This window comes from Pteropus medius, unplaced genomic scaffold, assembly GCF_902729225.1.
Source record: "Pteropus medius unplaced genomic scaffold, Ma_sr-lr_union100, whole genome shotgun sequence".
Classification (NCBI taxonomy): Eukaryota; Metazoa; Chordata; class Mammalia; order Chiroptera; family Pteropodidae; genus Pteropus; species Pteropus medius.
Window position 1 is genome coordinate 22,954,204 of NW_024346667.1, and position 21,823 is coordinate 22,976,026.

The 21,823-nt window shown below is 37.7% G+C and overlaps 1 protein-coding gene across 8 annotated transcripts in view; it reads left to right on the forward strand.

Annotated features, from left to right (window-relative positions):
- Nucleotides 1-1,807: 1,807 nt before the first annotated feature.
- RAPGEF2 (Rap guanine nucleotide exchange factor 2) overlaps nt 1,808-21,823 on the forward strand; it is a 209,779-nt gene continuing 189,763 nt past the window's right edge. For 4 of the 8 annotated variants that reach the window (XM_039876266.1, XM_039876269.1, XM_039876261.1 and 1 more), the window contains exon 1: nt 1,809-1,997. In XM_039876266.1, coding sequence (XP_039732200.1) covers nt 1,929-1,997 — 69 coding nt within the window. In that variant the 5' untranslated portion in view covers nt 1,809-1,928. Of the gene's footprint in view, nt 1,998-21,823 lie in introns of all 8 variants that reach the window. The other 4 variants (XM_039876262.1, XM_039876268.1, XM_039876263.1 and 1 more) reach the window with 3 other exon arrangements.

Here is a 21,823-nt window from a genome sequence, read left to right on the forward strand (position 1 = left end):
TTTGTTCGAAAAATTTAAAAAGTTCAATATACTAGGTCATAAAAGTAACAATCCTCTAAGTATAGCCTCCACAGAGACATCAAAATATGAACTTGTTGGGAATGGGGGGTGGGGGAAGGCAGATAAAAATAAAACCCTGGGACCAGAACAGCAGAGCTGTTTCTGGTGCTTGGCTGACCTTACACACCTCGACCTGGCTCAGAAAGAGAAAAGGAGGGGGAAATGAAGCAGCAGGAGTGGTAACATCTTAAAGGGCTACGTTTTAGTGTTCTTTGCACCAAGTGAGTACGGCTTGGAACTATGGGGTCTGGATAAGGATGTTTGCTTTGCCTAATACAAAGTCAGATCTGTCAATATCTCTGATTATGTCACAAAACTTGCCGTCCGTGTCTGGGGCTGGTACTGGGTCTAGTGTTACAACTGGCACGTTTCCATCTCCTTAATTTCGTGGTCATTTAAGTGTCTGATGGTGCCAGAGTGAGCACGTAAGGCTGCAGAGAAACGCTTTCCCTGCAGCAAGTTACAAATAAGCAAAATAAATCCTTAGAGGATCTATCGCCTCTGAAACAGCCAGGAGCCGAACCCTGGGTTCAAAATGATTGCCCGGCATGTAGCCGAGACACCGGGACTCACGCCGCCTTCACGGGACCAGGTTGTGCGGGGCTCTGATCAGCTCATCCCAGGGCGCTGCAACCTTCTCGCGCCCCGACCGCCGGGCTCACCTGGCGGCCACCAAAGGTGCGGCTCCCGCGCGAGGGCGCGGCTGGCTGGCTGGCGGGCGGTGGGAGCGGAGGGGGCGGGACCGGCGCGCCGAGGCTGCCCCGCCCCCGATGATGCGGCGCCCGCCGTCTCGCCCCGGTTCCTGTCACTCACTCCTCACCATGGTTGCAGCACAAAGCAACAAGCCCCGGAGGCCGCCTCCTCCCTAAGGAGCGGCTCCGGCGGCCGGAGAAGGCGCAGCAGGAGGAAGAGGCGGAGGAAGAGGAGGGGAATCGCCGCTTCCCAAACACACTCTGCGAGGGGCTGTGCGCGGCTTTCGGCTCTCGGCCCTCGGCGTCCGCATCGGGGCTGCCCGCGGCCCCGTGTTCCCCGCCCCGCACGGACCTGGAACAAAGTTGCCGGGGGCGGCCGCGCGCGAGGGCTGCAGCCCGGGAAGCTCCGCTCGGGCAGCGCTGATGGGGGCAGGCGGCGGCGGCGGCGGAGCCCGCGGCGGCGGCCGGAGCAACCGGGGCGGCGGCGGCGGCCGGGCGGCCGGAGGGGATGCAGCAGCAGTCGGGGGGCACAGCCGATCGCAGTAGGCGACCAGGAGCGGCGGGGACGGCGATCGGACTTCGCAGCGCCCGGACCTGAGCCTGTGTTCCCGCCCGTTGCCGCGGCACCCGGGTGCGCGAGGACTGCGGACGCCGGAGAGCCCTGCGCTTCCCGGGGACCCCCGGGGGCGGCGCGAGCCGCTGAGAGGAGGGGGCGCCGCTCCGCGCTCGGGGGGCGAGGAGGCCCCGCCCGCCCGCAGCCCTCCTCCGCCTCGCTGTCGCCCGCACCTCCCCCAAAATAACTCAGGCCCGCGGGGCCAGGAGGAGCCGCCACCGTCCCCGAGGGGAGCGGGGGAGGCGCGCCGAGCCGGGCCCGGAGGGAGCGGGGTGCGCCGGGGAGCCCGGCCCGGCGGCGAGGAGGAGGCGGAGAAAAGGAGGCTCCCGGGCGCCGATCGTGCCGCAGCGCCCCCCGCGCGGCCTCGCTCTCCCGCCGGGTCTCGGGCGCGGCCGTCCCGCGCTCCGGGCTGCCCCCCGCGGGCCCCCCGCCGCCGCCGCCGCCGCGGTTTGGCTTATTAGCCCCGGACGGGCGGAGCGCGCAGGGCGGAGGCAGCGGCTGCGCTGGGCCGGGAGGAGGCGGACGAGGGCGCCGAGCGGCCCCGACCGGGCCCGCGGGGGGAGATGGCGTCCTACGTGGATAACAGCTTCCGCCAGGCGGTGATGAAGAACCCCGCGGAGAGGACCTCCCAGGTGAGACCCGTCGGGACCTGGCGCGATTTGTGCCGCACAGACTGTGTGTGCCCTCCCCTATCTCCGCCTCCTCAACCCCTTCCTGACACAGTTCGCCCCGAGCACCCCACTTCTCCCAGTAGGATCCCCAACTTCCAGTGGCATCCCATCTCCATCTTTTTCTCTGGCTATCCTGGGCTTATTTTTTTCCTCTCCTGGATATTCTTTTCGCCGCCTTTCTCATCATTGACCTTCTCTCTATGTGCCCAGCAGAGGAGGGAAATTTCTGATTAGCTTATCCCTTTCCCCAGCCGCACACCGAACCCTCGGAATCTCGGGAGTGGGGTGTCACCTCTCCGTAATCAGCTACTCCTGCCACCCTGGCTGCAAGCCCCTTTCCTCTCAAAGGTGTGGCCCCTTCTACCTTTTAGAGTTCGGTGGTGTTTGAAAAGGTGTTGGAGGAAACTTGTATGGCTCCGGGAAAGGCAGATCTCTGCTGGCCTTCTAAAGTAAAAAAACATTGAGATGTTCGTATATTTACTATTTTGCTCTTTTGAAAAAGGGATGCAGCTTTCCAATGAAAGGGGTAAAAGTCGAATAGCTAGGTTAGAGCTTTTAGTGTACATTGCAGACATAAGTGCAGAGCAGGCAGATTTGAATGCCCCCCTCCCTCTCAAGGGCATCCTGCGGATTCCTTTGGTGTTGCACAACCGTGTCAAAACTAGATAAGTTTGTTAACCTTTATACGTTCGTTTACCTTCAGGTCTGTTTCTCTCTTTAACTGGAGGAATTGCTGCTGGTGTTGGATTTGGTCGTCCCAGTTGGACTAGAGAGGGGGAAATTTTATAAAAATGTGGTGGTTTGATATTTTTGCTTTTAGTTGCTGACTGGATAATGACGCATATTCCTAAGCGTTGGGATGGTGACTACAGGAAATCTTGCTGCCAACCCTCTTAAGACAAATAAGCTCTCCTGATCCTTGGGACCATCAGACATTTAGGATCTAATGCACGAAAGAGTTGCCGGGCTTGTTAGGTGTTGGATGCCATCTGTTCAAATCCAAGTGCTCTCCTTCTCTGACATTGATTGTTATTATTTAATGTGGGGAGAACAGAATAAAGTAGAATCTTCCATTGGCTGTCTTTGGACAAGGCCCAACAATGGCACCTGGTACTGTTTCTGATTTTTCATTTTTCTTGATGGAGCAGTCGCATCTGGGGAATCATAGATCATACATATTTACCAAACGTGTGGAAGACAGGTGATAATTTTACAAGAACGTTCATTGTACAGTGTCTCCAGAAAGTTCCTATTCTAAAGGATTAATTTATCAAAAGTAAGGAATGTCCTGCTTCAGTCTTGTCCTTGGCTGTCATTGCACTACTTCTGAAGTGTCTTCCTTATGTACTGTTTGTTTTAAAATTGTCCATTGAGTCAGCCTTCTGCATCTGAAAATGCATGTTCCCAGTGTCAGTGTGATGGAAAAACAAATTTCAATGAAATATTTCAATTTTTGAAGTGCCAAGTGAAATTGCTCATGCTGAGAATATTAGAACCTAGCAAGACAGGTCAGAAAATGATGTCAGAGGCCTTTAGTGGAAATTAGAGAGTGAGGAAAGTGGTGCCTTTGGTGGATTAATAGAATAGCAATGACTGGAAACCTACGATGGGATGGGGGAGGGGCCCGCCAAACAAGACTGGAAGAGACAAAACCTTCACTGTGACAGCGTGTGGATTGTGCCAAATAAATGAACTGTTAAACTTTCCTGTTCCCGTGCCAGTTGTGCAGAAGAGAGTAAAAACTGACCCAGCATAGAACTTGGCTTGAGTCATAAATGGGCCAGTTACTACTAACGCCACATGATGAAAGCTTCATTGACAGTCTAAAAGCAGCACATTTCCCCCCACCAAACCTTCATAGAAAAGGTAAACAGAGAAAGCTACCAAACATTTTGTACATTCTTAAGTGTCAGCCCTATTAACTTTGATGTTCACTTGGTTATTACTAATGCAAACCTTCACGTTTATTATCGTTTTAAAGAGAAAGGTTTAAATGTGAATGTTTTCCATCTTCACCTGGCCTGTCAAAAATAATCTGAAAGTTTGAAATTTACTCAAGTAAAAGTAAAAAATGTCTTGGTAGAAGGTGCTTTTTATATAGAGTGCTGTGTTAATATAAGAGCTGGAAGTTTTTCTGTACTATCTTTTTCATGAATGCTTGGGAATTAGAATTTTGTAATATAAGAAAAGCAAACATTAAATAAGCTTGATATGAACAGAAGGATGTGAACTAGGAAAATTTTGCTGTCGTGCTTCCTTCTGTTTCTTAGGATAGACTTGGTAAAGAAGTTTGTGTGATTCTTATTACAGGGAAAAGGAAGGTGCTTTAAAAGAAAAGAATACAGGAATATATAGACATATTTTTTGTTTAGTTTCTCCTCCTCCTCCTCCTCCTCCCTCCTCCTCCCTCCTCCTCCTCCTCCTCCTCCTCCTCCTCCTCCCTCCTCCTCCTTCTCCTTCTCCTGCTCCCTTCCCCCCCCCCTTCCCCGCTCCTCCTTTCTTTTTCCTTTCTCCTTCTCCTCCTTTTACTGCACCAGCCCAGTTTCTCTACCAAACTCTATGAAGGCATAGTTTTGTATTTAGGTCAGTCAGTTGCCTAGAAGTAATTGTGATGCTAGTGTAACCTAAGAAGTTAGCCAGAAGAGAATCTGGGAGTGGGGACAACCCCAGTGTAAACACAGGGACTTTGAAAATTAGGAAGCTTTTCATGCACACCTGGAAAATGGGAACCCATTTTGTTTAGGCATGTCATTAGAGAGGAGGAATGGTAAGGGGAAATATCATTGTCACCTGAATTTTTAGCTAAATCATGCATATTCGGGGCTGTCACTATTTCACTTGATATTCTGAGAGGAGGAAAAACGTGGTCTTTAATCCAATATGTGTCCCATATTGTGTGTCTGGAAACCTGGCTAAGCTCTAGTCAATGGGGCACTGTGTTCTAAATAACAAACCCTCTTGAAAATAATGAACACTAAACGTTCTATTGACATTTTTCAGTGCACCTCTGTTGAAAAACAGGACTCTTAAGTAATTGCTTTATTAAACTATTTGGGTTTATGTCTTTAATCACTTAAATGGGAAGCTTGGTCACCAAAGCAATTTAGTGAAATAAAACACGTAAATAAATTACAAACAGCTTTATCCCCCAAGGCTTTAAACAATGAAATGATTTTTCTAAACCATTTTATTAACTTGTTGAGTTCAGACCCTTTGAAATTGCTTGTATAGAGTGGTTAAATGCATAATGTTTTTAGTTTTTCAGGTGAAACATCTATTGTAGAATTGTTTCCTCTGCTTTAAAGACCTAATTTAATTGTGCTTTTAGCTAGTTGTGAAAGTTATTTTCTAAAATGGTAAGTGTAAAATGCCCCACGTTATCCCTTTCTAGTTAAAAACATTACATTGTTCTTCCCTGTTGAAAAAAAGATTCTTTTCGCTGTTGCACCTTTTGATTTGGTTGCTAATTCGTGAATTTGTCATCTGAGAGTTCATACAGTGTAAGACAGTTCTTTGCAAAGTCACAGTAGAATACATCTCGAGTCATAATGAGAGGGCTGCAAAATACCTTTAGCCTAGAAAACTTCAAATTATGAGAATCTGCACAAAAGAGTAGCTTTTGTAGATATTTAACTTTCAAATCTAGTAGAATTGTGTCTAATATCGTTTTCTATTTGAGTTTCTTTTGATCATTTTTTCTGAGCAGTTTCATATTTTCATTTGACAATTTATACATTGAATATTTTAGCTCATTCTTGGGCCCTAGTAATGCACATTCGCTTTTTAAGTAGTTTTTGTTCATAAAACACAAGTAAATGATCTGTGTGCAGTTTTGAAAAGCATGTCTCACAAAGTAATGCCTGTTTAGCTACAAGTATTTAGCTTTCATAACAATATTTGAATTTGTAGATTAAAAAACATTTATAACAAATACTCATTTCAAACCATATTAGCATGTGACTTTGAACAAATGAGGACTTAAATTTATGATAAAAAAATTATGATAAAAAAATTAACATTCTTTTGCAATACTGGTGGAAACTTAGTTGCCTTCAAATAACCTTTTAAACATTTAGTAATTAACAGTTCCATAATTAGCTTTGCATATCTTGGCTGAGGTTCAGAATGAGTCTCTCAAACTGCAGGGCTGTATGTAGAGCCTGGATTAACGCAGCCCTTCCCAGACCTTGGGCTTTTACAGAACAGTTAAAAAATAAAATAAAAAAAGAAAGAGAACTACCGGGTTGCCAACTTGTTGCCAATGTTTCCTCTCAAGAGGAAACTTTTTAAAAAAAATAGCTATGCCCTCTGATCACTGTTTTATTAACGGTTTTGCCATTTAATAAGAAAGATAGGCTCTACTATCACTTCAAAGCTCAGTTCCTGAAATCAAATTTTCTTTGCTTCATATGAAAACTCATTGTGTCGTCGTCTTCTTTTTTAAAATTTTACTGTTGACCTGAAGAAAACGATCTGAGTGGATTTTGGGGTGAGTTAAATGATCACAGTAAGGTCTGCCATTGGTGATACTTGAAATTCAAGTCATGTGAAGTAATCTTACATAGAGTAATAGTCGAATATGCCTCAAATACAAATTAACTCTGAAGTAAAGATAAAATAACCTTTTACAAACGCAAAGACTGTGCTGCTTTTTGACTCATTTGAAAGCTTACTTTTTTTCACATGTGTTTATTTTGTAAGTTTTATAGGTAGTAAAAAGGAATTGTAATGACCCGAAGTAACTTCAATCTAAAGAGATATAGAAATGTGGACACTGGTGATAGTTCCTTGATACCTGTGTTTTATGGACTATTCCTTCTTTTTACCCCATTTTTGGTAGCAGTTTCCTCATCTGTAAAATGAGGATAATAGCTTCCTGAGGTTGTTTTGGGGATTAAGTGAAAGAAAGAACATTTATTATTTAGTGCAATGTCTAATCATAGTTCTCATCACAGTGCATTTTAATGAAATGCCTATTATTTCTCAAGCCTTGGGAATTCAAAGATGAATGAGACATATGTCTCTCAAGTAATTCATCAATCTCTTGTATCCTGTAAGTAGGATGTGATTCATCAGTGCTGTAACAGTTGTCTTCTGCCAACACTGAAGAGGCTGTGGACTTCCCAGGGGAATGTGTATTGAGTCCTAGGGGGAAGTAGGAATTCACCCACCAATGGAATAGGAGACATGAAGGATATTACGGACTGACCCATTATTATGTAAGTAGCACACGTGATTGTAAGGAAATATACGTAGACCTTTGTTCAGTGTACTTGGAGCCAAGGGAGTGAGTGGGGGATGGGGAGTGACTCCACTGGAATGTAGAAGCTTGTGGTTTGGAGGAGCCTGAGAGCAGCTCAAGGGTTATATTAAAGGCTGATGCCTGTTCTTCAGGCTTGAGATGGTTGAAGCCCTGAGTTACACAATGGAAATGGACTAGAAATGTCCATCTACTAGACTCTGCTGGACAAGCTGACCGAATGTGTACACATTTTTTTCAGCTACTCATTGTGGCAAACTGTGCTCACCACTACATCGTGGCAAATGACAATAACGGACATTTCCTAGTTCATAGGGGGGAAAAAAACCCCAAGTTGCTGAATATAATTTTCTTGATTTTTAAGAATTTTTTTTTCCTTGTACTATTTTTCCTTAAACTTTAATATCCTATATGTAGATTTTGGAATTTAATATGAAATGTCTGATTTATCATATTATTATGCTAAATACATTGGATTTTCTTAGCCTGTAATGATAATGTGATATCAAAGCATTCCATACTTCAGAAGAGTTGAGGAATGTCTGAATTTAAGCAGGCAAAAGTGCATTTATTTATATAAAAATTCACAGTCGACTTGAGATGACACCATGTAATGATGGTAGTGTGACTTTGAGAACAGTTCTGTATTCCCCTGTGCTATTTTTTGTTTAGATAGATTAATTAATGTTAAATGAGAAAGGAAAAGCAATTTGTAGTACATATAATTGGTCTTTTGTAGCTTTGTCAGAGCTTAAATATATATATAGTTAGTAAAAATATATTCAGTGGTTATAATGTCAGCCTTTGTAGGGAGAAAAATAAGCTGATTGCCACATTATTTTGGTTTAGGATTTTTATCTTTTCAGGAAAACACCTCTTTTCTCACATGCTAATTAACCACTACTTACTGAATTGTATTAAGTATGTGTTTCTTAGTGTTTTCAGGTGTTTTCCTTTTCTTCAATCTGTGAACAGATTTGTCTTTGGTGTGGTGTTGGGGTTAGTTTTTGTGGAGTGGAAAGTTTAGTCATTGCATTTTTAAAAAATTTTGGTGATTTTTCTTTAACTTTATACATCCAAAAAGTGTTATTTAAACATACAATTAATATTAAAAAAATTAATGTGCTATTTTACATGTTTTCATACTAAGTCTTAAACTCCTGTGTGTATTTATACTTATAGCCCATAGCAATTTGGACTAGCTGCTCTTCAAGTGCCTAATGGCTACACGTGGTTAGTAGCTACCATATTGCACGGTGCAGAGCCGAACTATCACTCAGATATGTCTATTATAGCCTTCCATTGATATGTGAGAAAACAAAAATAATGACAACTACTATCTGTATATCACATTACAATCTAAGAAATTTTTTTGTATTTTATCTTCTAAGATTCAAAATAACAACCTATGGGGGTAGTGTGACAAATATTATTATTATTTCTAGCCAACAGGTTAGAGAACTTAATAACTTAAGATCTTTGTAGGTTAAGATCACAATCCTAGTAATAAACTTGAACCCAAGTCTTCTACCCAGAAATTAGGGTGCCTCAGAGAGATTAATAAATTGCCAAAGGCTAGCCAGCATGTCAGCTGCAAAATATGAGCTAAAATCTGGGCCATTTGACTCCAAAACCAATGCTGTCACTACTACAGTAACGCTGCAGAGGCCCCCCAAATGTATATACCTAGTTTCTTAAGCCTCCCTTTCCCTGAAATTGGTCTGAAAGTCGGCCTAACTGCATTATCAAACTTCAGGTTGTTCTTAGTTGAACTATTGTCCATGGCCTATTCAAGAGTGATGTAATTCACAGCCCTCTCTTCTCATTTATATGACACAATTATTGCAGGAATGTTTAAATGGGTTCTTATGGGTTTTTTTTTTTCTATTTTATTTTTTATTTTTATTATGATAACATTGGTTAACGAAATCTAGTAAGTTTCAGGTGTACAATTCGACAGTAAGGTGTCTGTATATTGCATTGTGTAGTTGTTGCATTTTAAATTCTCTTGGCTCCACCATTTCTGTGCTTTCATATTCATTAATCCTAAAAAGTATTTTGGAGGAATTGCTGTCAGTGACTTGAAAGGGAACATTGTTTTGTCATTGGAACTAAAACTCTCTTCCATTGCTTATCTCCTACAAGTCAAAAATCAGTTTGTGGAGATTCAGAATTTCTCAAATATTTGATGTGAGCTAAATGAATTGGAAAAAAAAAAATTACATTTAATCCTGTTAACTGTTGGTAGTTTAGCTGACAAACTAATGCTCGCTGTGATATCTGGCCCTCAGCACCTTTCTGTTCTTCTCTAATTCATGGTATTCATTCCTATGCAACATTCAAGCTAATAAGAAAAGACCCTAAAGAAGAATTAGCTGTTAGTCGGTTTTTCTAGTGAGGCCTGGTAGTAACTTTCCTAGAAGCTAAACTAGCAATCAGTGGATCTAGGGCTTGGGGCACTGTGGTGTATATCTGATTTCTCCTGAGTATTCATTCACCCCAGAGTTAAAATTCATAACCTTTTTTTTTTTTTTAAATGAACTTTTTAGGTTGAGATAACTGTAGACTTATATGCAGTTTTAAGAAAGAATGCAGAGAGATCCTGTGCACCCTTTACCCAGTTTTTTCCATTACTAATATCTTGCAAAACTATAGTACACTATCAGCATGGGATATTGACATTGACAGTCAAGATACATCACCACAAGAATTCCTCTTGTTGCTCTTTTATGGCCACAGCTACTCCCCGACCCTACTTCTGACAAAGATTAATCTGTTCTTCACTGCTATAATTTTGTCATTTCAAGAATGTTATATAAATGGAATCATACAGTATTTGATCTTTAAATATTGGCTTTTTTTTCACTCAGCATAAATAAGGCTCATTACCTTTTAGCTAAAACGAATTTCTACTGTTGTCACTGAGTGGTTTGAGTTTATGTTCCTGAAATACCAGTAACATCTGGGGATTGTGTGTAGGAGGGGGAGGCGAGGTGCATGTAAATAGTGACAATGATGAGATAAGTCTCTAGTAATAATGTTTTAAAGACTAACGATTATAAAGTCTTGGATAAGCAAGAGGTATAATAGTATAATATATTTGGAATTTTTCAATATGTGTAGTTCCATATATATGTGTATATATAGTCATAATGAAAGTGGTAAGGTTAGGCTTAGCCATCAATGATTCCTCATACAAAGAAATTACTTGTTCTTCCCCAGCTGAAGTGGCATTTTTTACAATTCAAAAGGCAGTCTAATGAATGTATATACAAAGGCGTCCCAGTGTCCAAATCGAGCAGCAGTTTGAGCAACAAAATAAATAATGGATTATAACCTCTAGGGGAAAAATATTTCATGAGCTCATACTAGTATAAGTAAATAATTGAATTAGTAAATAATTGGTGGAGAAGAGACAGCTTTTTGTTACAGAGGAATTACTATAAAATACATAGAAGGAATGATTGAAAGAGAAAATCACCAGTGGTCAAACATCACAGTAATAATTGTTGCAAGAAAGAGTTATCATCAGATGTCAAAATTAGTTGGATGAAAGTATGATGAGAAGTATCATGTATCAAATATCATGTATCAAATATTTGCACAGTCTCAAAGTATCTTTGCCACGAGATTAATTAATTAATTAATTAATCATAAATGGACATTAATAACTTTACAGTGAAGGAAACTGGTAGACACTAAATTAACCAGGTGATCAAAGTTATATCACCAGTAATAAGACATAGCATGATTCACTGAGAAGGGCACATCTGTGGTTGAATTCTTACTAAAGTATTTCAGTCTAAGTGTCGGAAAACATTGGACAAACTCAAGTTTAAGGACATTCTACAGAATAACTGCCTAATACTCAAACATGTCCAGGATATCAAAGGACGAAATGCTGAAGATTGGAAAAGACTGAGGAAACGAGATAACCAACTGAGATGTGGGATGCTGGATTCGATTCTGGACCGGAAAAAAAATTAGGACAGCTGATGAAATTTGACACACACACATGTATATGGACAAGAAGGGCTAAAATAATAACTTTCAACTATTTACTCATCTTTATTCCTACCTGAGTTTTTTAGGTATTCACAAGGTACAGTGGAATTTGCCAGTTTTGAGCATTTTATGATCCTGAATTTCAGTAAATTAGAAGATTTGTTATAAGAAAGAGTGTGTAGGAAGTAAAATACTCTGTGTACCTTAAGCAAAATAGAAAAGAAGTGATGGTAGCTGAAGGAAGTCAATCTAGGTAAAATTAAGATTGTAGGTCCCCCCTCCCATTTTTATTTCCTGCGAATTTAAAAATTCTTTAAATTGTTACTTTTAGTAGGGGGTGTAGGTGGAAGAGGGGGAGGGAAGAGAGTGGCAGGGATGTGTTTAAAAAGTCTATAGCTATAGCTGATAATACTATCCAAGCTGAGTGTGTTCAGTACTCTCATTTTGACTTTTTAGGACTTTTTCTTTTAGGATCTAAAAAGAAAAAAAAAAATGCAGTTTCTTTTAAAATTAGCTCAAGGTAGAAATATCTCTATAAATCTTTTTTCCCCTTCATGTACATTTCTTTGCATTTTAGTTATGAAGCCAATTCTGTGGAGGCCGCCCCCCTCCATTAGCCACCCACCTTTTCTTTTCCTGTGGTAAATACTGGAGAATGCATGCTGTTTTTGTATACTATGTACTGTTTTCATGTAACTGAAATTGATGCTGAAAGACTGAATTAAAAATGGGACCCAACAGTTGGGATAACTGCAAATAAACCATAAGCTGAAAGGTATTTACTACTTTCAATTGTAAAGACATAAACCATTTATTTCCTGTATTTTAAGAGTATTATTTTCTGCTTGACGTTTTCAATAATTGCACTTGAGGAAACAAGTGAAAAAGAAAAGACCTGGCCAAGCTTTGAAGTAAAATCTTATTAAAAAAAAAATGTGAAAATGTGTAAGTGTAGAGGAAACCTATTTAACGTTCGTCCAGGTCTGTATGTAAGTAATCATTTGAATTCTTCACGGCAATAAATTTCTGATTCCTTCCTATGCATAATCGGTACATTATGCAGTCTTGTAAACTCCATTTTCTTTTAAGCACACTCAAATTTGTTAGAAAATGCTTGGTCAAATTGTTAGAAAGATTTGACCAAGTTACATTGTTTGGTTTTTAAGAAACTTCTTGATTAAACATACATTTCCAAACAACTAGAGATGAGCTTTAAAAATTCATGAGTTCAAAAAATTGAAATGCAATTAGCATAAAACACCAACAGTTGACTTAAGGAAGAATTTAACTGTGTTTTAGTTTTTGTTTCTAATCTTTATTCATGTCTGATCTTCCTGCTTTTGTAGAGCTAGAAGAAATTGAGCCAGCTTTAGAGGCCAACTGTCTGCACATTTACTTTGCTTCTTGGATTTAGGGTCCCACAAACTTCTTTTAGACACAGATAGTGTATGCAGAGACCTGAAATGTGAACCTCTGAACCTCACTATTACCTGAGACTTAAATTGGAATGGTGGGAATTCTTGTCTTGATTCTTCTTTTTCTGGTATGGTTTAAATCTACGTCACCCAGGGAAAACTGGGAGGCAACGTGGTAAAATTATTTTTCTTTAAATGTCCTTGTTCCCACTTTATATATCGTGGGATGGCTATTTTCTTTTGCAGGTATACATTTTATCATTAATTGTATTCACAGAATAGTTGTTCTGAGTTAATTTAGTTTATTTTCTTCATATAACCTACTGGCTATGATCCTGGGCTTTGGTGTCAAACAAACTGCTTTGTGGTCCCTGGCAGGTTACTTAATGTTAGTGGGTCTCAGGCTTTTCGATTTCACAAACTGTTAAAACTTCATAAAACACTGGGCACGGATATTGATTTGTCACCTATTTATTTTGCCAAGTAGGTATTTAAATTATTGTAAATTTGTTCTCCACTATTCTCATTTCAGAGACATGAAAAGGATATTTAATATTAAAAGAAAGGATATTTTAATATCATAATAATAGAAAGGTTGTGATCTCAGTAAATAAATTTAGCTTTCTTTTACCATATTCTGTTCTTATCAAGGATTGATGAAAGATATGGTGGTATTATCAACTTCATGTGGTTGTGAAGATTAAAGTTCTTTAACAGTCTCTGGCATGAAGTGTTTGATAAATATTTGCTGTTATTACTGTTATTTTTTATATAGTGTAACTATTCATATTAGTATTTGCTATGTTATTGATACTGCTATTACTATTAATAGTTGTAATACATTTGCTCTCTGATCTTACTTTACCCTTAAATAATTTTTCGTTAGAATGTCTTATAACTAATTCACCAAAGTGACTTGTAACATAATTCATTTTATAGACTTGATTCATAGCACACATTGTATTTGGATTGCATTAGTCTGCAAGTTACTGAAAACTACACATAGGCTTAACTGTGGGCTTATTTATCTCGCACAGTAAGAAATCTAAAGGAAGGCAGTGCAGATGCTCAAGGATGTCATTAAGGAAACTGGCCCCGTCTTCTACTTAGCAAGTGATTTTAATGATCAAAGTCACAAGACGGTGGCTGCACCACCAACCAGGAAAGAAAGATGTTGAAAATCCCTTTTTTGGTAAGAATTTGTCTTTTACTTTGAAGGAAAACCCTCGTTTAGGTACTTGTCATTGGTCAGAACTGTGTCACCTAGTTACTCCTAGTTGAAAAGGAGGCTGGAAATTGGAGTATTTTAAGCCTCTATATTACAGAAAAGCAGGAAGGAAAGATTACAATTAATGAGTGCTGTGACCTGGTAATATTTGTCCAACTTACTTTGCATAGAAAGTAGATGATTGTAATACGTTTGTGCAGTGATTCTCAGGAGATCTCTTTGAACGTCTTACTAGATTGTAGGACTACATTGCTGTAGCTAGAGTTATGGGATCATATAGACATATTCGGCTTTTTGATTCACTTATTAGGTATATGATTATTTTCTGAACCACAGTCTCTTAATTGAAAACAGAGATAAAAATACCAGTGGTTGAGCATTATATATAAATATAAATGAAAAACCGAATGTAACTTTTAAATATAATTATTTTTAAATGACAACTATTGACTGAAATATTGACTTAAAATATAGGCTTATATTTTCTAAATTAATTCCTCTTTTTTTCAAATTTACTCTATTTTTAAAATTCCAGAAATTATATTTCATTTTTTAAAACTGTATTTCATTTGTGTGTTCTTATATTTCTACTTGTGGTAATACTTTGTCATTTTTCTGGGACTTTCAAGTTTCAATTAGTCATTTCTCCCTAAAGCTGAATTATCACTTTTTATTAACAAATATACATTTGTATGTAAAATATTTATAAAAGCCATTTAGAGTTTTCTGTAATTTGTTCATATTTATGATAAACATATCTTTAAGAAAAATGGTATCATATTGAATGTTATATAAGAATAGCTTTATTACTAAAACTTTTAAGTACATACTCTGTCCTACCTTAGAGCAGTGTTTAGTTTTGGGCTTTTTATGATAGTGTACCAGAACTTGTTCTTAACGTGTAGTGCGGTCAGTTAAACAATTTCCTATCAGAAGCTAATGGCTCGAAATGTTATTGGAAAAAGTCGAGGGTATTTGTCATTTAAAAAAATTCTGTTTTCATAAGTTATTTGTTTTGATTAGAAGAATGTAATAATATATGCCTGAATTTGGAGTCTAAGTTAGAACACTCCTTAGCATAGAATTGGAGCTAAAAATGTTGTTTAATGATGACCTTTCTTTTTTGAGAGTTTGAGATACAGGGGAAAAAGTAATTCTATCCTTCTGTATTAACAGCAGATTGAATAAAGCTGAAAAGGAACAGTAGTTTTTGGTTCAGTTTCTGTTAACACGTAAGTCCTTTATAGAAATGTGTAACTTTGTGGAACAAAGGCATTTTTATTGTATATTAGGTAGTTAGTTGTCTCCCTGTATGTTTAAAATCACTCTGGTGCTTATATTTTGAGCTGTCATTTGCATGGTATTTTCACCAGCATTTAATGGAGTGTATAAATTCTTCCTCTGGGCTCCTGTGACTCTTTTATTCTATTATTTAGATTTTTATCACTTTGAGATTTTTGACTATCCTCAGTAACAGTAATTTAAATTAAACTAAATTGTAAAATTTTAAATTCAGTTCTAGAATCTAGAACTAATTTGCTGATGAACTGTTACTAAGTAGAGGTCCTAGCCTTGATCCATTTTAATAGACCATTTGTTTTTTAATTGTAAAATGATTTACATGCAAATATATTACATTTTTAAGGGACGATGTCAGAAATAGATTGAATATGCTCCATTGATGTCTTACTTCACTTACCGATTACATATAAAACATTAGAAAAAAGTAAGGTGTAATAAAACTTATTCAAGATAATTTTTTAAAATAGATTTTTAGCAAAGAGACAACTTAGCTTTTACATGCATAGAGTAGCATTTAACTTTTACTTCGTTGTGTTCTACTTTTCCCCTGTTTTATTTTAAATTTTGACATGTAACTGCTCTTCTTCATGGAAGGAGATAGTGTGATTTCTGGAGTACCTGAAAGGCCCTTACCCATAGAAAGCTTCCCTCACTTCTGATGATGCTTGAAGTGACATCGAGGAAAACAAATATGGCAGTATCGGTTCTTGATAAAAGGAGATACACCACTAAAAATGTTGAAAATCTCTGATTTACTTTGGACTCATGAGTAGAGGAAATAAACACTAAGAGTAGTAAAGTGAATTTCTTCCTGTCACAGAAACAGAGCCAGCAAAGCATTGAAAATTTAATTCCCTACCACCTAATTAGAAGTGAGCATACTTTAGCCCTTAAGCCAAATTTGGCCCACAGCCTGTTTTTGTGTATAAAGTTTTATTGGAACACAGCCAAGCTAATTCTTTACGTACTGTCTGTGGCTGCTTTCATACTACAGAGGCTGAGTTGAGTAGTTGACAGAGATCGTATGGCCTGCAAAGCCTAAAACATTTACTCTCTGGCTCTTTATAGAGAAAGTTTGTTCTTGGACTCTCATCTCTGTAAAAATGCAAATACCTTTGGAAGAGTGTGAATCTGGGGAGATTATTTGGTTCTGTTTTCGGTTTTACCTCAAGAGAAGTGGCGAGTTTCTAATATTTGATGAGAAGTACCCTAACTTTTATGCGAAAGCATATTTTATAATTTTGAGAGATTGATTCTGTTAATAATATAGCAATATCATGAGCAAAAACATCTTTATTTTTAATGATATTTCTTAAATTTAAGTGTGTGTTTTCATAGTCAAGTATTAAATAACGGCAGCATCATTTTGGAGCTGTTTATAAGTAGTTTGAACAAATTTGACTAGTTAACTTTCTTGAATGTTTGCGCTAGAGTTTAGAAAACTTCAAAGACAGAATATGGGCTGGAAAATGAATATCAAATTGGTTAAAACACTAAATCACCTGTCCATGGTTTTTCTCTCTCATTCAGCATTATTTAACTCAGGCTTTATTTGTGTGTAAAATGACTTTTTTCAGTAGTCACGACTGATTTCCTTTTTTTAATTTTTATTTTTTTCCGGAAGTTCTGTTTTTAATTTTTAAACATTTTACATCTTATATTTTACAGTCACACAGTGTATTTTACAAAGCTATTCCCTGTTGACACGTCTTTCCTCCTTCCCACTCATGTCTCCTACTCAGAGGAAGGCTTCCTGAAGGAACCTGTTCTGGAAGTCAAAATTGGGAACATCGGCTATTTCTGGTTCTTCTCAATTTCCTAACAGGGCTGCTTCCTTCAATAGCCAGCTGTCGAGGGAAACAAGAGTATGGGGGAAAATAAAGGCACAGAGACGAATATTATTTCAAGCTCAACAGTTGCTTGAGCTCTCGAGTGATTACAATTAGGAATATTACAGTTGCTATTCCATCTTCTATTACTAGCCAGTTTACAAATGAAAACTTTAGGAGCTTTTTGAGGACTGCGTCCCCATATTATAAATTAATTTTCTTGACACATATCACATATTTTTAATCCATATTTATTTCAAGGCCAGATAACTTGATGGAAGTTTTATTTTGTTTTTTTTGTTTTTTTTTTGGTTCCACAGAAGACAAATTTGTTACCTTAGAAATAAACAGCTATTAGTGAATTAAGTTCCACAGAAGACAAATTTGTTACCTCAGAAATAAACAGCTATTAGTGAATTAAGTTGAGGTATTCAATAATGTAGGAAATAAAAATATTGATTTTTAAATTCCATTTATCCATGAGATTTGTGTTCTACTTCTTACATACCTTTGTAAATGAATTTTATTAGTCCTTAATTTTTCCAGTAATGACATTAAAAGCTTAAGGAACATTCAAACTGAATATTTAGAAAGTTACTTGGTAGAGTACATTTACCCACTGATCTGAGCAAGACAGTATCTGTTTTCTTGATGAAATATTTAAATAGGTATTTTTCGTTATACTGAAAGTATTAATTCCCTCATATTTTGCGTATGTTCTGTAAGAAGTATTTTGCCGATTGATGGCCCCAGTGGTTACAAAAACATGTGTTTCACTGCCTTCTGATTGGCTTACAGGCTTGAGAAGTTTGATCATGCCAGATTAAGAATTTCTAGTTTATTCGATGTGCGGTGGGGGCTTTTGAATCCAGGCAGTGAAGTCAGGGTAGTGCTTGAAGAGAAATAATTGAGTACTATTAGGATGAATGGGGAAGTTGTGGAGGCTTTTGGAATGCTTGAGGTACACCCTACGACTAGACTGGTACACTGGACTAGCAATTACATAGAAATGGGTAAGAAACAGATCTGTGTCAGTTTGAATTGAGACAGAGAAACTGGTCGGCAGTGGCTCAGGACTGTACCTAAAATTAGTGACTGTTCTGAGTAGGACATATGCCATTTTTCTATTTATATTAGTAGTAGTACGTTAGGAATAATATCGTTCAGTAAGATTCCATTGGCTGGACTAGGATGATTAAGTAAATGAGGAAACTCGCTTTGTCGGAAAACCAAAGGGCAGTTTGGAAGGGGACGATATGAGTTCTTATTATTTTACTCCTTTTTTGGTGGGGGGGCACGAACAGATAAAGTTATTCTTTTCTGGATTGTCTCTTGGACTTTCAGTGAGAACTTCCAACCGATTTTAGGGCTCGAAGATCTAATAAGTTTTCTATAATTGCAATCCTGTAATATTTTTGCTGAACAGGCGTCTTTAGGCAAAGAGGAATGAAGAGGAGAGGACTCACCTCAGCCTAGTTTCACTGTTATTTAAAAAGAGCAAAACCAAAACTGTTTTGTTAACCTCAGTTATTTTTTTCTTCCTAGGTATAGTCAAACATAGGCTACAACTTAGTCCTTCTAACAAAATGTCTCTTGATGATCTTTACAAATACACTCTGAAAAAATAAATTTTGTTCCACTATCGCATTATTAATGTAACTGTTTAGAAAACATCTTGAAAATCATTGGGTATAATATGTATTATTTATTATTGTTGATCTGTTACTGTTCATACCATGTGGTTTTTCTGTGTCCTACAAGGTTTTGCTTCTAGGAAGGACGTATTTTTGTCTAGGTTGTTGTCTTCAGTTTTCAAGTCTGACTTTTTCGAAACGGTGTCTGTGATCTTTCTCTAGATTTTCGAGAAATGTAGAGTTAGATGCGGTTTTAATAAAAATTAATTCCTGAATGAATTAGGCTTTTATTATTACTAAACAAAACAAAATAAAACTGCGAGTCTTTAAGCCCGTCAAATATACTAGGCCCAGTACCTGGCACATTGCTGGGTGCTCTGCTCAATCAACCTTGTGTTTTACTAAAAGACATCTTAATTTCCATTTAGTTTGCAATCAGGAATTATTTTACTGCCATTTTATCATATTTAAAATGATTGTAGGCATATTGTCTAAACCTTGAAATTGGATTCAAGGGATAAAGCTACTTTTTATTAGGTTGTTTAGCTTTCTCTGTCTTCCATCCAAACAGAAACTTGTGTGAGTACATCTTTTAGTGTGCTGTGGACTTGTCTTCAGGAGCTGTTACTTCCTGGCAACCACAAAGATAACTTTTAAATAATTAGTTAACATATTAGAACTTAAACATCTGTGATAATTAATTATATCAATGTGTGTAAAGAAAAGAGATTATTCTAATGGGATTTTGGGAGTTAGAAGTGAATTAACTTAAATGAGAGCAGTTGCCCACATCATGGTTTAGGAGGGACACTAGCCACTCCAAATTTGCAACACTGTCTTTCTGTGTAAACTGAAACTTTGTAGAAAATGCTGATGCAGACTTTATTCAGTGTATGTAGTATCAGAACTCACTCACAAATAGAAATTTTCCTAGTGTTTGCTCTCCTTCAGTTACTTTTTCTTAGAGGATAGTCAATTTTTATGCTGTCAGAGGTTACCTCATTTATGAAGACAATGTAGTCTCCTGGAAATGGTCAAAACTAAATTTAAAGCTTCATGTTATATAGTATTTTGTGCATTTCTATTATGATTTTTTTTTTAAAGGAAAGGAGTAGATGTTAAACATTGAATCAGTTTTCAGAAAAACAATATTTACGTTCAAATTGGTAGAAACAATACAAAATAGCATGGAGGAAAAAGAAAAAAATAACTAGTATCTCCTGTAAATCTTTAAAAATTTGGTGGAAAGCAATCCGTAATTCTCATCAAACTGGGTGAAACTTTTTAAAGGAAAAATAAGAAAGATCTCGCTCATGACTTAAAATTATGTATTTTGTATCTTGCAGTTTTTTTTAAAGTATATAGAATAGATTACATGACTTTTGTTATAAAATGTCATTTACTTTATCTCTTATCCAAGGCTTAAAAAAAAAAGAAAAAGCCTAATCCCTCTCTATCATATCTTTAGAAGATTATAAGAATTTCTCAGAATTTTCTTCTTCATGCCTTAGATAAATACTCCCTTCTGCTGATTGTGAAAATGACTGCATCAGAATGTTTAGAGGAACCCATTCTTATCCTTCCTCTCTGCTTTTAGGCTGGGTTCTAGTTTCCATTTCCCTTCAGTTTTACTTTTCTTAGTTGATTTTAAGATCAAAGGTATAAGAGGAGAAATGCTGTTGTGGACCTACTTATTTAGGATGGTATTTTAGAGGAAAATCCTAAAGCTTCATTTCTCATTGTCAAGTAGACCCCATTCATGTGGTTGGTAAAATTGTCAAGAATGATACTTGTAACCACAAAGAACAATAATCTTGCAATATCTCCCTGGTAAACTGCTCCTGTGTTTGAATTGATTTTATAAAAAGCTAACCTTGGAGTTCAGGAAAGAACACATTCATTCATTTTTCTTTTTAGTTCTTTCTATTCTAACTGCCGTCATCTCAGCCTTTATCAGTGTCCCACAAGTGAAGCTTTTATCCATGCTAGTAACTCTTCAAGGAGATGCTGATCTCCCTCCCTCACCTATTCTGGTCATTTTTTAAGGACTCACCTAAATGTTTCCTCCTTCATGAAGCTGTTTCTGGTCACTTGGGCTGGAAGTTGAATTTTTCTTTACGGATTTTTACTGTTTTTTTTTTAGCTTGCATATTTCTTTAAGTCATTTATCCTGTAGTAATTATTTCATAATTATTAGGTATACACATCTTATCTCCTATTTTAAACTGCAGAAGTCCTTGAAAGTGAAACTGTCTTCTTGATATTTGTGTTTCCATGGTGTTTTTATAATATCTTAGCATTCTATAACTATTTTAATATAGGAGTGTGTCAGACATTCTCATAGTAATTCAAAAAGCAATACTGATGGGGTACAACCTAATTTGGTTTAATTTTAAAATTTAATCCAGATTTTTTTTGTGTGTTATTTAAATGTAACATAATTTAGGCTTGTGATTGTTTTAAGACTGAGCCAAAATTGGTTATGATTGCCTAGTTAGGCGATAGTGATTCAAATTTTACTTAGTCGCCATGACTTGTGTCAGTCACAGAAACAAGTCAAAAGTAAGAACCTGAATTCAAGGCATAACATGATAAATTCCTAAGCCTCGGACTTCATTTTGTTGCCTTGGATTATATTTGGGTATGTATACATTTGTTTTCACTGGATTCTGAACATTTTATGTATTGTAACATTTCTTAAGTTCGACCAACAATATTTTAAATTATATATTCAATCTCTTGTAAGATCAAAGAAGAAAAAAATATTGAGACTCATCATGTCTGAACTTCTTTTGTACTGATGTTACCCTAATGATGTCACTCATTTTGAGATCTGGAATTCTGATGAGGAAGAGCAGCCGGAGAAGAGGGACTTGGTGTCATACTCCTGTTGTCTACTGGTATGATCGTGGCAACTTTCTTTGGGCCTTCTTTCTCTGGTCTGTAAAATAGGGCACACTGTTTGCCTTACCTATTTTTCAGGGTGGTTGTAAGGCTTAAGTGAGCATAATATGTGAGAAAGTACTTAACAAATAGAAAACACTACACTACTATAGGGCATAGACTTTCATTGACATATCAAAAGTATTAGTGCCAGTAGAAATTGTGAGTCAT